This window comes from Neolamprologus multifasciatus, chromosome 2 (assembly GCF_963576455.1).
Source record: "Neolamprologus multifasciatus chromosome 2, fNeoMul1.2, whole genome shotgun sequence".
In the NCBI taxonomy this organism is placed as follows: Eukaryota; Metazoa; Chordata; class Actinopteri; order Cichliformes; family Cichlidae; genus Neolamprologus; species Neolamprologus multifasciatus.
The window spans coordinates 33,034,286-33,047,526 of NC_140440.1; the positions used below are offsets into that span (position 1 = coordinate 33,034,286).

Sequence of the window (13,241 nt, forward strand, 5' to 3'; positions counted from 1 at the left end):
AATTTCACTCCTACGTTTTGCAGTTCAGCACAGCAAGAAATACATGGTTGTGTTATCATTTTAAAGCTTATCTTACAATTTATTATATAGTAAAAACAAAGGTTTATATAATTATTTATAAATACCTGGCTTACAGCTTGCATGCAATCTAGACTCAAAGACTTTTTTCTTGTTACCCGTAATCTTTGATTTTTTGTTTCCCCCCCTCTGTACTTCATCCCTGGACACACTTTTTAAAAAAGAAAAAAAGAAAATATTGCCTATAAATAGTATATTTGTGTGTGTGTTTTCTTAGTGAGGAACTTGAGAAGTTCATGGAGAGCCATGGAGCAAGTACTGGAGGGGTCATGACCCTGACCACCAGCCTCAGTAAGCCCTTCATGAGGCTTGAAAAATACCCTACCCTGCTACAGGAGCTAGAGAGACATGTGGAGGTAAAGGAGAGAGCATACACATATAACAAGCATACTGACATTATATACAAGTATAAATACAATATCATATTTTTTTACTGTGTTTTATTCACTTGTTTTACTTACAGAAGCTAAACTACCATTAAAGTTACACTATGTGTTTTCATAAATTAAACAACTTGCATTAAATGATTTTTTTCAGTCTTTGAATTCCCGTTGTGTTGCACAGTATACCTGTATGTGCTCTTGTATTCCTTTAGGATAAAGACTGTTCTGTTTAAACCTGTAATGTTCATTTGCACCGCAGGAAGCCCACCCTGACTACACTGACATTGTAAAGGCAACAGCGGCGTTTAGGAGCCTTTTGGTAAGTCAAAAAGATCGAGTTCACTTCGTTCCTGGATAATGTCATGACAGACTGTGAAGCTCCTGGATTTCCTCCTTACAGGATCGTGCTACCTTACCACCCTTACTATCCAAAAAAAATACATTTTGCATGAAATTAATAATATGGATTATATTGATTAAAATGTCATTTTTTCCCAGAGTAATAATCTTGAATAGTAATTAATTGTCATCAATACTCTTTAACATTTAACAGCACATTGCACATACATTGCACATCAACTATTTAAGTCAATCATAGTATGTTTTAGTAAAATTAATATACTGTAGGATTTCTGAGTACATTTTCAACCTTTTTAGTCATTATAAAGCACTCATTTATCCTGTAGTGTGGCGGTCTCCAACCTTTTTTGCGCCACGGACCAGTTTATGTCTGACAATATTTTCACGGACCGGCCTTTAAGGTGTCGCGGATAAATACAACAAAATAAAACCAGTATCGGTAGCAAAAAATGATTTTATTCATAACACACGGGAAAAGACCCAGGGAAACCGAGTTAACGATAAAAATGATAAAAAAAAAACCTGAAAACCATCAATTTAACACCCGAGCCTCAACCCGGTACTAAACTACTCACGGACCGATACCGGTCCGTTTCCCGGGGGTTGGGACCACTGCTTAAGTGTGCTAGTGTTAATAGTGCCCAGCAGTAGTAATTACAGTGAGGTCTTGCCTGCACATTATTCGCCAATTTAGGTTTCGCTAAGGCAGTTAATGACAAATGCATAAATCTGCAGTTTTTTCAAGGTGTAATCCATTTACTAAGAATAGCTGAATAGTTGGTGAAGTCGTTTCAGTAGCTGTGTGCTTCAGTGTTGGATCTTGGTGTAAAGAGTAAGCAGTTTTATAAAATAATGAAAACTGTATTCTGAGTTAAAAAAGCTCGATGCAGTTATTTGGAAACTAACACTTGTAGTTTCTTTTGAACAAAAACAGATCAGCTGCAGATAATAGGGAGTGACTGCTTATGTTACAGTGCAGTCTTCTGTAACGAGGCTTATACAAAGTAAAGCTTCTTATCCTTACATATTGTTATTAAACAGGACTTGGATGGTAGCTGAGGGAAAATGGTTACTAGTTGTAGAAAATGGTGATGCATAAAAGCCATTGTGCTGCTAATACGCACGCTAATAAGGAACTGGTTAATGGTGAAAATGACGCTCTTGGTAAATAATGTTATCACGCTTTCAATTTCGTGTTTACATGTTTTCATTTCAGTGTAGTTTAGCACAATTCCTCATAATCAAGCAGAGCTCTGATAGGGGAAAAAAACCAGAAACAATGCAGTGATCCTTTTTTCTGCTTTAAGTTGAGTGATCGTATTGTTCCTAAGGTGGGTGGGAACTGAAATGCCATCTTAAAAGAGCTGGATTAGAAACGAGCAACCGCACTATACCTGAGCGAACGCCACCCTGAGACACAAATTCCCCAGTATTGCTTTGACTTCCTCATAAGAGCAGATAAAGTGACTCACTCGTTTCTTCTACACAGGAAACTGGGGAAACAAAAAAGGCATCACTTATCACTCCCTGTTGTAATTTGCAAGTCTGACGTTTCTTTGTGTGTTTTGAGTTGTGGTTAGGATCTCTGGTACTTTAGAAATGCTATGCTAATTTACAATGCTCTTTAAAAAAACAAACAAAAAAAACCCTAATTTTTGATTGACGTGCAGTGGAAAGTGATAATGTTGCATTGTCACTTTTTTCTGCTTGAAGAGGGAGAACCCCTGCACAGCACCTGAAAAATGTACTACTTTATGTTGCATGCTAGTTTTGATGCTTTTTACGTACATGCCAATGGTTACATTTTCAAAGCCATATCCACAGCGGGGAGAGAATATCCTGCTGCTTGTTACTCAGTAGTTCTAAAAGGCAAGAAAAAAGGGTCCGGAAAAATATCAGATTTATTTTCACCAGCATGTTGCACAGTTTTGTAATCTTGTGTGTGCTTGTGTGCTTAAGACACAGTGCCAGGATCTGCGGAAGCGCAAGAACCTGGAGCTGCAGATCTTGTCAGAACCTGTGCGGGGCTGGGAGGGAGAAAGCATGAAGAGTCTCGGTCAAGTGGCGTACACGTCCCAGGTCCATGTGAGAAATGGCTGCAGTGAGGTGAGAGAGATGAGGTTTTCCTAAATGAGAAAAAGCTCATTCAGCCAAACTCTAGTGGAACTGCCGCAATAATACTAAATACAAAATATCCTTTTGTTAGTTTAGAATATGTGTAGAGGTTTGGTAGTATTTTCCCATTTCTGAAAGCCAGTCCTTGTAGCATTAAAGTTAATTAAGCTGCCTGGCTCCTTTCCAGCTCTCTCATAACAACAAATAGTTGTTGTTAATTAAAAGATAATTTATCTGTAATACATTTTTCTCTTTTCCTGTTGAGATCCAGCAGTGTAGCAATCTTTAAAACAAGCTTAGTTTCTAGTTTTCAGGAACTGTAGGTGCGGAAATCTGTTCCCCTTTGTTACTAAATTATTACCCCCCTCAAGTATGAGAACTGAAACCTAAGTAGGCCATAGGCAGACCTAAAAGCCGTCTCCTCTTTCATGTGTGGTTTCTGTGTAGGGGTCGATTCGTAGTCCGTGGTTGGAAGAAAGCCCAAGATACACATTTGGATTCACCCTCCCTCCCTTTTTTTTTTTTTAATCACTGCCAACCGCTTTCCAACCAGCATAACAATTACCATATTTGTTTCATAGCTCATTTGAATTTCCATTCATATAACAAGCGAGTGTTTTCCCAAACTGGCCTGCTGCAACCAGAGCTAAAATACGCTCACTTTTTTTGTCACATTAGGAGGGAAAACCTGAAACGGCTTCTTGCAAAGAAGTGCAATGAATCACTTTGGTTTACCTTGAATAACTCAAGAAAAAGATAACCGATCAATGTTGTTGTTGAAAATGCATTTTCCAACCTTCACAATAGGTTTGCAAAAATAATTACTGTGTCTCTCTTTTAGGAAAAAGAGGAGCGCTACCTTATGCTTTTCCCGAATGTGTTAGTAATGCTGTCTGCCAGTCCCCGGATGAGTGGCTTTATTTATCAGGTATGTCGTTTACCTCCCATCTAGAGAAACGCTTTGAAAACGCGGACGAACTCGTGGCTGATTTATGGTTTAGTCAAACTTAATGTATTCGGTCAGCTGCAAACAGCAGCCTATGCAATAAATAAATACTGTGAGTGATGTTTTATTGATTAGCATTCAAATATCTCAGTGAAGACAGAACAAAGATCTACCACAAAGCAAGAAAGCATGAGACAAGGCTAATCAAAAGGTATTGGCTGAAGCATTTGCTTATTACGCCCTTTTAACAAAAGATCTTTTTGCATACAGCTCCTGTACACAGGGCTCGAAGCAAATAATAAAACAAAGCAAAGCAAAAACAAACAAGAAAAAAAAAGCTTTCCACCTTAGATAAGTAACTACATCAAAGCAAAAGAATCAAGAGTTGGTTTTTTTTCTCTCTTTTTTGCTCTTTTCATTCTTGATATATATATATTTTTGTAATACTCTCTTTTTAAACATATCTTTAAACAAGGAAAATGAACTACACCTTTTTAAATCACTGTCATAACTATTCCACAGGTTAACTCCTCTAACAGAAACACATCTCTGCTTTATATTTGTCCTTATCTTGTTTTTTTTGAAATACCAAGTGGATGAGAGTATTAAATATAAATCCTAAATATGCACGGTTTTCCTTTTTCATTCTATTCCATCAGTTGTGGAAACACTGTCTAAAGCATGAAGTCGATACTATCTTGGAATAAATTGAAGAAAGATTTGAAGTTGCTCAGTTTCAAGATTTTCTTTACATATACATGTTACATATATGTGTTTCATTAAACGTCAGTTGTCCCGAATGTTATCCTGATTTTTTATCCTGTCCTGATTTTCCTTGATTAACCTTTTTTTCCTGATCACGACATATACAGTTCTGCATATTTTAGTTTGTTTACACTTGAGTGTTCCTCTCTCTTTGGTTTTCCTCCATTCAGGGAAGACTGCCTCTAACAGGTACCACAGTAACGAGGCACGCGGAAGAAGGAGACGTTTGCCACTTTGCCTTTGACATCACAGGTTTGCATCTAAAATCCAACCAGCCATCCCTCCATTTCCTTCCACTTATCCTGTTCTGAAATCTGAAATTTTAGGACAAAAATAAAGGAAAAAAAGATTTGAGAGGACAGTGATATTGTTCTTACATAATAATAAACTATCTGACCAACCAATTCATTGAATTGTTTAACATTTAACATTTGAAGTGATTCAGGACAACCTTCTTCTTCTTCTTCTTCTTCTTCTTCTTCTTCTCCTCCTCCTCCTTTTCCTCCTCCTCCTTCTTCTTCTTCTTCTTCTTCTTCTTCTTCTCCTCCTCCTCCTCCTCCTCCTCCCCCTCCTCCTCCTTCTTCTTCTTCTTCTTCTCCTTCTTCTCCTTCTTCTCCTCCTTCTTCTCCTTCTCCTCCTCCTTCTTCTCCTTCTCCTCCTCCTCCTTCTTCTTCTTCTCCTCCTCCTCCTCCTCCTCCTCCTCCTCCTCCTCCTCCTTTTCCTTCTTCTCCTCCTCCTCCTCCTTCTCCTCCTCCTCCTCCTCCTCCTCCTCCTTCTTCTTCTTCTTCTTCTTCTCCTTCTTCTCCTTTTCCTTCTCCTTCTTCTCCTCCTTCTTCTTCTCCTCCTTCTCCTCCTTCTTCTCCTCCTTCTTCTCCTTTTCCTTCTTCTCCTCCTTCTTCTTCTTCTTCTTCTTCTCCTCCTCCTCCTCCTCCTCCTCCTTTTCCTCCTCCTTCTTCTCCTCCTTCTTCTCCTCCTCCTCCTTCTTCTTCTTCTCCTCCTCCTCCTCCTTCTCCTCCTTCTCCTCCTCCTCCTTCTTCTCCTTCTTCTCCTTTTCCTCCTTCTCCTCCTCCTTCTTCTCCTCCTTCTTCTTCTCCTTCTTCTCCTTCTCCTTTTCCTTCTTCTTCTTCTCCTCCTCCTCCTCCTCCTCCTCCTCCTCCTCCTCCCTCCCCCCCCCAAGCTGTTTTCTGTATAACGATGTGAAATGTTATAAATGTGATTGTTTGTAAATGTGAAACCTCATATTTTCAGTGGCTTGACTTCCAATATTAGAACCATAAGGCTTTTCAAAACATGCTCTGATTATTGCTAAAATATAAAGTATGGGTGGCACTGCTCCTGCTGTGACATACGTTGGTTTATGAATCGTACAGTTGTGGTCAGAAGTTTACATACACTCATCATGGACGTGAATGTCCTGGTAATTTGGGGCATTAGATGATTTCTGTGAACTGCTCTTTATCCAGGGTGGAATAATTATTCAGCATAAACCTTTAATTACTTTAAAAGAAAGAATAATTGTACAATTTTTAATTTATTTTAGATTTTCTCCAATCCGAACAGGGGCAAAAATATACATACACCCCTACTAATGTTTGGTTAAATGTCCTTTACCAAGTTTCTCAGTGCACCTTGATGCTACCACCACCGTGCTTGACAGTTGGTAACTACAGTTGGTACATCTTATCATTGTGGCCGAATAATGTAATTGTTTTCCCATCATACCAAAAAATTTGATCCAGAAGACATTTGGCTTGTTCATGTGAGTAGCAGTGGGAAATTTTAGTCGCTGCCCAGAAAAAACGTCGTTTTTCCAGGCAGCGGTTTCTTTTCTATGTTGGCACCCTTTCAGTCCATGGCGATATAAGAGTTCCCTGTTCAGGCCTGAGCATTGGTGGTTCCTGGGCTGTTCCTGAAGACCCCACCTGAGACCGACAGTCTGGGTCTTTCTCCCGACCTCGGCGACTTTGTAAATCAGCAGAGCTTCACTGAGTCACTTAAACGTTCTCATTGTTCTGAGGACATTCATGCCCATCACGAGTCTATGTAAACGCTGCATGTAACACCTGTGAAGGAAAGCAGCTCTTCATTTATTGTGTGTTGTCTCATTTGCTGCAGGAAGCATGATTGATCGCATTACAGTATTCTGCAGCAGTGCCCAGGAGTTACAGGAATGGCTAGAGCACCTTCAACCTTTCACCAAAGGCGGAAGCCCTGCCAGCACCATCTCAAAGGTTAGGACAGAGACAGACACACGTATACATAAACTCAAAACAGTACCAAAAGTGAATCCTACACAGTTCCCAGGTGTGAAAACCAAAAAGTGACAAACAGCAGACTCATGTTTCACCACACATGCACAGTAATTCTCATGTATTTGCTTTGCTTCCTTTGGTCTGGTTCAATGCAGAACGCAGATGGTAAACCAGTGAGCATGATCGGCGCCACCACTCACCCACATCACCAGGGCAGCTTCAGCAGTGTCAGCCGTGGCCCCCTGGAACCACCAAAGATTAGCAAGCCCTGGTCTCTCAGCTGTCTGCGGCCCGCACCTCCCCTCAAACCTTCAGCTGCTCTGGGCTACAAAGAGGTAGAAAATTGCACAGTTGCACAAACAAACCCACACCAGTCTCTTAGTATCAGTCATTCGATACATTGCCAGAAAACTGTACCAATAGCAGAAGTCCCCTTCCTCTGCTTGCCCACCGCTGTATCCGTGTTTGTCGTTAACTTGTCACGTCTTACAGTGATGTTTTAGATTAAGCCTTCCATTACATCACGCATTAAATGCTAATGAAATTCAAGCCATAAAAACTAGACAAGTAATAAATATTAAAAAACAAATAAAGCACACGAACTTTACATTACAACGTTACATTTTTCAGATGTACAAACTAAATTTGTAGCACAAAGTAGAGGTGTGCGTGTATGTGTTATAGTCCATGTTTGTAAGTTAACTTTCATTTTATGAAAAATTCCTGGAATTAACAGGACAGAGAAAATTGTTTGAGATTACAAACGTGTGTGAAATCCTCGCTTTACTGTGTTTTGTGTTTTTGGAGGCACTGGGTTCACTTCAGTTAGTTTTAAAAGACATAGTTAGAGTATTATCTTGACTTAGAGTTATAGATTCATTCATTTATTATTTTACTAGTAAAGCATCATATGGGTTAAATCAAAGCGTCCTATCCTCCACTCTAGTGTCAGCACTAACTATGGCTCAAATGTCACCGGGCACAGGAAGTACCGAGGTGTTGAAATACTAAAGTGTTCCAAACAGCTGCTTCTTTGTTCTCAGTGTCGCAATTCAACTAGTTAACATATACACATGTTTTTACTCAGTACTTTGGGAATTTAGCTCTGTTGTTTTTTTATTATTAATTTAAAATTGATGCACCAGAAGAGATGTGGGACTCTCTTCTGAATTGAGACTCCTACTAAGATTATTGCAATTGGATAAAGTGGTTGACCGGTCTACATTTTTTGAGACATAGTGAACTTATATTTTGGTGATATGTTGTCCTAAATAGACTGACACCATTAATAGAAGGAACTGTGGTATTGCGATGCAGTAACTCACATTAATGCTGTTCATCAGCGCAACAAAATATGGTTTGGAGCGTAGCAGCTAAAAAGTTTGTGGTCACAGGCTCTGAAAATGTGGTAATGGCTGTGACATTAACAGTGGAGGGTGTGAGTTAGCTAAAGTGGCCTTTCAAAGGCAAGCAGCGAGCATCGTTTTAGCTTTAGTTGCAAGAAGGGGAACAAAATCGAAACTACTGAAATTGTTCCTGAAATATGGGCAGGCAAGGTGTCGTTCTGAGGAAATATTTCCCAGTAATGGCAGCAAGGTCACCAAGGGTGCCTGGCATTTAAGAATGATGACTGCATCAGTGGTTATGAGCTGCTTGTCTATGAGCAATGTGATGTTTACGGTGTGGTCTTATGTGGGTGGTATAAGCTTTTCACTAAAGTATCAAGTCAGCAGGTTTAAAAGTTTCAGTTAGACTTGACTCTGGTAACGCGTTGAATAGATATCAGTGTATCACATGTGATATCTGCAAACTGTCTTGTTTAATAGCTTGTATTTTAAATATGCGTTTGTGCCTTCTTGACAACAAACTTGAAGACAGGAGCGAGCAGCATGCTTGCAGCCATCTGGGTCTGTTTATCTTACAGAGGTTGCATGCACATGTCCTGAATGCATCGCTGGCTTTCTGTCAGTTTTCTCTTTTCTTTATACGTCTCTCTTTATACGAAACCAAAATCGCCCTATTCTGCGCAGACAAAGAATAGGCGAATGGCAGACGGGTTTTTAAAAATGTTCATCGTTAACTCTCACTAGCGCATCCTCCTCTCATTGTATTTTTCATGCACATTTTCCCCTTTCTCTCTTTCTCCATTCTGCCTTCTGTAGAGGATGTCTTATATCATGAAGGTAAGGTTAGACCTCACTGTGTTTCTATTCTCTGTGTGTGGGAGGATGTGGGCTCAGAAAGGTGGGATGGGGTTGCCTGTGTGTGTGTGTTATCTCCAGCGTTGAGCTAGCATGTCATTGCTCTCTCTGCATCACCCCTCTTTTGCTGTCATCTGTTAGTTTCCTGTTTCTGTGGTGCCGCAAATCTGCTATTTGTCTTCTAGTCGTCATGTACGGCATCAGCTATCTTTTGAAATCCTTTTCTGAAGGAGCGATAGAAGAAAATTGTACTAGGGAAGCTATTTTTGGACTTGTAGGCACAGCATATTGAGGTCTACAGTCATTCAGCCATGAATATGTTTCCACATTTAAATTATCAGCAGACTAAGTATGCTTTTATGGCTTAGATGACATCCCACTTCATTGAAGTTCAATTTTATTTAATGGAAAACCTGGTGGAAACTGTTCTCCATGCATAGTGATATAGTGTTTATTTTTGTATTTGATCCAGACAGGTGCACAAGTTTAAACACCAACTTCTAAATGAGCGGAAAAGCTCAGCTCAGTCAGATCAAGCAGTCGTTTAACACGTTAGCCAAAATAGCTTCATATACATATACTTCATAACCTTTTACGCGTGAGGTCATTCCGCGCTTGAGTAATTGCCGAGTTGCTAATGGAACAGCACCTGAATCTACCTTTCCTTCGACTTTGGGAAATGACTTCCCCGCACACAAAACCAATATAGGGAAACAACCTTTACGCCGCGCACCTGCGTTATTGTAAGTCCCACGGCCTCTTTAGAGGTTTCAAAAGACAGGTGGTGACAACCAGGAGTCACTCCGTCCTCCCGATTCTTACGAGAAAATCAGTGAAGTTTAGGGATGTCCCATGAATCACCTGTTTCCAGTCGCGTGTTCGACCGACTTTTCAGTTCCAGCCAAGGACGCGGGGCAAATGACGTCATAAGATGTTCTTAAGTCATTTTGCAGCACCTGTATGTAATGGTACAAGTACATCAGCCTCACCGTGACTTAGGAATCGTTTTTAACACGTTAATTAGTCATCAAAGCAGCTCATAAAACCACATGGTTTAAAACATTTAGATAAGATCCTTTCTCATGGTTTTCTAATTGATGCAGACCACAGATAAAGCTTTTATATTGAAAGTATTTTTCTTCTGCTGTTGCTGTAGTGGGATGTGGGTAAAGATGTAGATTTAAAAAAAAAAAAGGTGATGAAATAAGTCATAGTTTGTTTGTTTTTTTGTAAAACTCTGGTAGGCAAGATACATATTAACACAGATCACTGGCTAATTTGGTCTTGGTCATCATCACATGCTTGCTGCTGTGTTTGTTGATGGATTTGTGTGTGTGTTGTGTGTTTACTGATGTTTATTCACGTGGGATGCACATCCCTTTAAGCTTGCATTCTGGTTGGTTTGGACCACTGGCTTTCAGAAGTGCGTTGCTCTGTGTGTGTAGGAGGAGGGATTTTGTGTACAGAGATGTACTTAGTTTATTGTCGACCACCTCCAGGATACCAGCAAGAGCCCACGGCCTATGAAGAAGTTCTTGCCAGGAAATAGGAGGAAAGAGCGCAAGCCCTCTGATGATGACATTCACACGAGAAGAAGTAAGTGTCTTGCCTTATATTAGGGAACGGGAGGTGTAAAGCATTGCTCAAAACAAGCTTTTAAACAAGACGTTATGTTCTTTTAATGATGGTGCTCAGAAATAATGTAACATATGTGGTTTAGAAATCACTAGAGCAGACTTGGGGCTTCTGCAGCGCTGCTTTATCTTAAAATGAACAATGAAGAAGAGCGCACACAGAACAAACCTCTTACCTTACACCTCTAATGTCATTTGCATTCATTTGAGCAGAGTGCTGTGTAATAATGGCAATCTCTGGTTTTTACAGGTACGGTTGCTCTAGAGGAGGATGCTCAGATTCTGAGGGTGATTGAGGCATATTGCACGGGAGCCAGCCTGCATCAGAGCACCACGGGTGTGTATTTGCAGAATGATGTGGACGAATTGTCTGTAATTAGAGTTATGCTCTAATGATTTTAGCTTTATCATTATTTTGTGTGTGTGTTTAAACAGCGGTACGGAAAGAGTGTGTCCCTCAGGTGCTCCTGCCAGAGGAAGAGAAGATCATTGTGGAGGAAATGAAGAGCAACGGGCAGACGGTTATTGAGGAAAAGTAAGAATAGTGTTACTTAGTACTCTTTTTATGTGTCCTTCAATTCAGATTTACTTTTTTTGCAGATAGATTCAGAGCTTTATGTTGTTATAAAGCTCTGAATCTATCTGCTGCTGAATCTTGATGTTAATCCCATTTAACCTGTTGAGATGCTGTCTATCAACCATATATGTGTGGGTATAGATGTACATAGATATGTGTTTGAAGTGCAAAATAATTAGCTTTCTTTGAGATGGAGAGGGTGTTTAAAGCGTGCATATCATATCTTGAAGTATGACACAAACTAGAGCTGGGCGATATATCGAGTTTTTAAAAAATATCGATATATTTTTATACGAGATATAAGATGTGACAATATCCTCTATATCGATATAGTCTATGTTACGTTATAACTATACTTGTGGAGCCGCAAGTTTGCCTCTCTTTCGTTCACTTTTGTCTTTACGCAACATTACTCGGCCTCGCCTCTCCTTCACTGAACACAACTCCCCCGCCTCCCCCATCGCTTCACGTGCAGGAAGCGACAAGATGGACACGGCAAATCTCCGTTAACGAGTTACTGCGCATCGCCCCGTGCGTGGGGCTGGACGCAGTGTTGCCAACTTAGGGACTTTGTCGCTATATTTAGCGAGTTTTCAGACCCCCTAGCGACTTTTTTTCTATAAAAAGTCGCTAAAAAAAGACGTGAAAGACATTACAAAAAACAATAATTGCTAAAAGAAATTTAATTTGTAGTTCTAAATAAATTCTAAATGCATTTAGGACGTTTTTTGCTCACTTTATGTCTCGTCCACGATGTTATTTCTCTCTCCAGCAGCGTAGGCTACAATTACATTAGCATGACCAATTATGCAAATTAGGTGATGACGTCATTTAGCGACTTCTAGCGACTTTTAGGACAACCAATAGCGATTTTCCTTACTGAGGAGTTGGCAACACTGGCTGGACGTCGTCAACGTGTTAGCTAGCTAACCACGCTAACGAGCTAGTCACGCTAACGCCATGCAGCCCAGAGGCGCTGCACAGCCTAAAATCCTTTCATTTTCTCAAAAGTTGACAGCGCGCCTAATGTATGAATTCTGGTTGTGCTTGATGGCCGCGAACTGATTTAATGTGGTACACGGCGCTCAGCAATCTGTCAAAAAATGTTTTAGTACGACTTTGGTAAGCTACGGAGCTGCACCGCTTGATGGATTGTCGGAGCATTACGGCTACCGAGGAGCCTCGCGGAGTGATACGTACTCTGCTTCAATGTAATATTACCCTACTGTGTATAAGGGCCATAAATGGCACCTGTTAAGAGACGTGGTTACGAAGAGGATTTCAAACTCAAGGCTGTCAGTCACACAGTAGAAGTTGGGAACAGAGCAGCTGTGAAATCTGTCTTTGTTACTATGCTCTGCGTCTTTTAGTTTATATTTTGACTGCACAATTGTGAGCTTTTTGTTATGCACAAAAACAACATTGTTTTCTTTTATTTATGGAGCATTATTATTTAATAAATGCTCATAATTTATTTTTGAGTAAATTTTATGTACATCTATGCTCTATGTTAATAAAAGTGCCTGTGTGACATCTGGGACACAGCTTTGACTAAGAACTCTCTTTTTGTTCTTACTTTATGGCTTTAAAAAAAAATATCGAGATATACATCTTATATCGCCGTCCAGGTAAAAAATATCGAGATATGAATTTTGGGTCATATCGCCCAGCCCTAACACAAACACTATGCTATCCTTTTTTCAGGAGTCTGGTTGATGCCGTGTATGCTTTAAAGGATGAGGTTCATGAGCTTAAAAAGGTGAGTGAGACTGGAGATTACTGATGCAAGAATATAGTTCGTCTCAGGGCAGCAGTCGCTCTGTTTCCTTTCCTGATTGCTTTTCTCTTGTTTGGTCATTTGGACATTTATAATCAGTCACTTTCAGCGTTTAATTCTGGTAATGAAATCATTTCGTTTTTTCCAACTCGA

The 13,241-nt window shown here is 40.0% G+C and overlaps 1 protein-coding gene across 2 annotated transcripts in view; it reads left to right on the plus strand.

The window, feature by feature from the left end:
* arhgef6 (Rac/Cdc42 guanine nucleotide exchange factor (GEF) 6) overlaps nt 1-13,241 on the plus strand; it is a 30,530-nt gene that overhangs the window by 15,352 nt on the left and 1,937 nt on the right. Inside the window, exons 10-21 of one of the 2 annotated variants that reach the window (XM_085179097.1) lie at nt 296-434; nt 721-780; nt 2,781-2,927; nt 3,778-3,864; nt 4,818-4,899; nt 6,763-6,878; nt 7,055-7,234; nt 9,062-9,082; nt 10,600-10,696; nt 10,985-11,071; nt 11,170-11,269; nt 13,016-13,070. In XM_085179097.1, coding sequence (XP_085035223.1) covers nt 296-434; nt 721-780; nt 2,781-2,927; nt 3,778-3,864; nt 4,818-4,899; nt 6,763-6,878; nt 7,055-7,234; nt 9,062-9,082; nt 10,600-10,696; nt 10,985-11,071; nt 11,170-11,269; nt 13,016-13,070 — 1,171 coding nt within the window. The remainder of the gene's footprint in view (nt 1-295; nt 435-720; nt 781-2,780; nt 2,928-3,777; nt 3,865-4,817; nt 4,900-6,762; nt 6,879-7,054; nt 7,235-9,061; nt 9,083-10,599; nt 10,697-10,984; nt 11,072-11,169; nt 11,270-13,015; nt 13,071-13,241) is intronic. The other variant, XM_085179106.1, reaches the window with a different exon arrangement.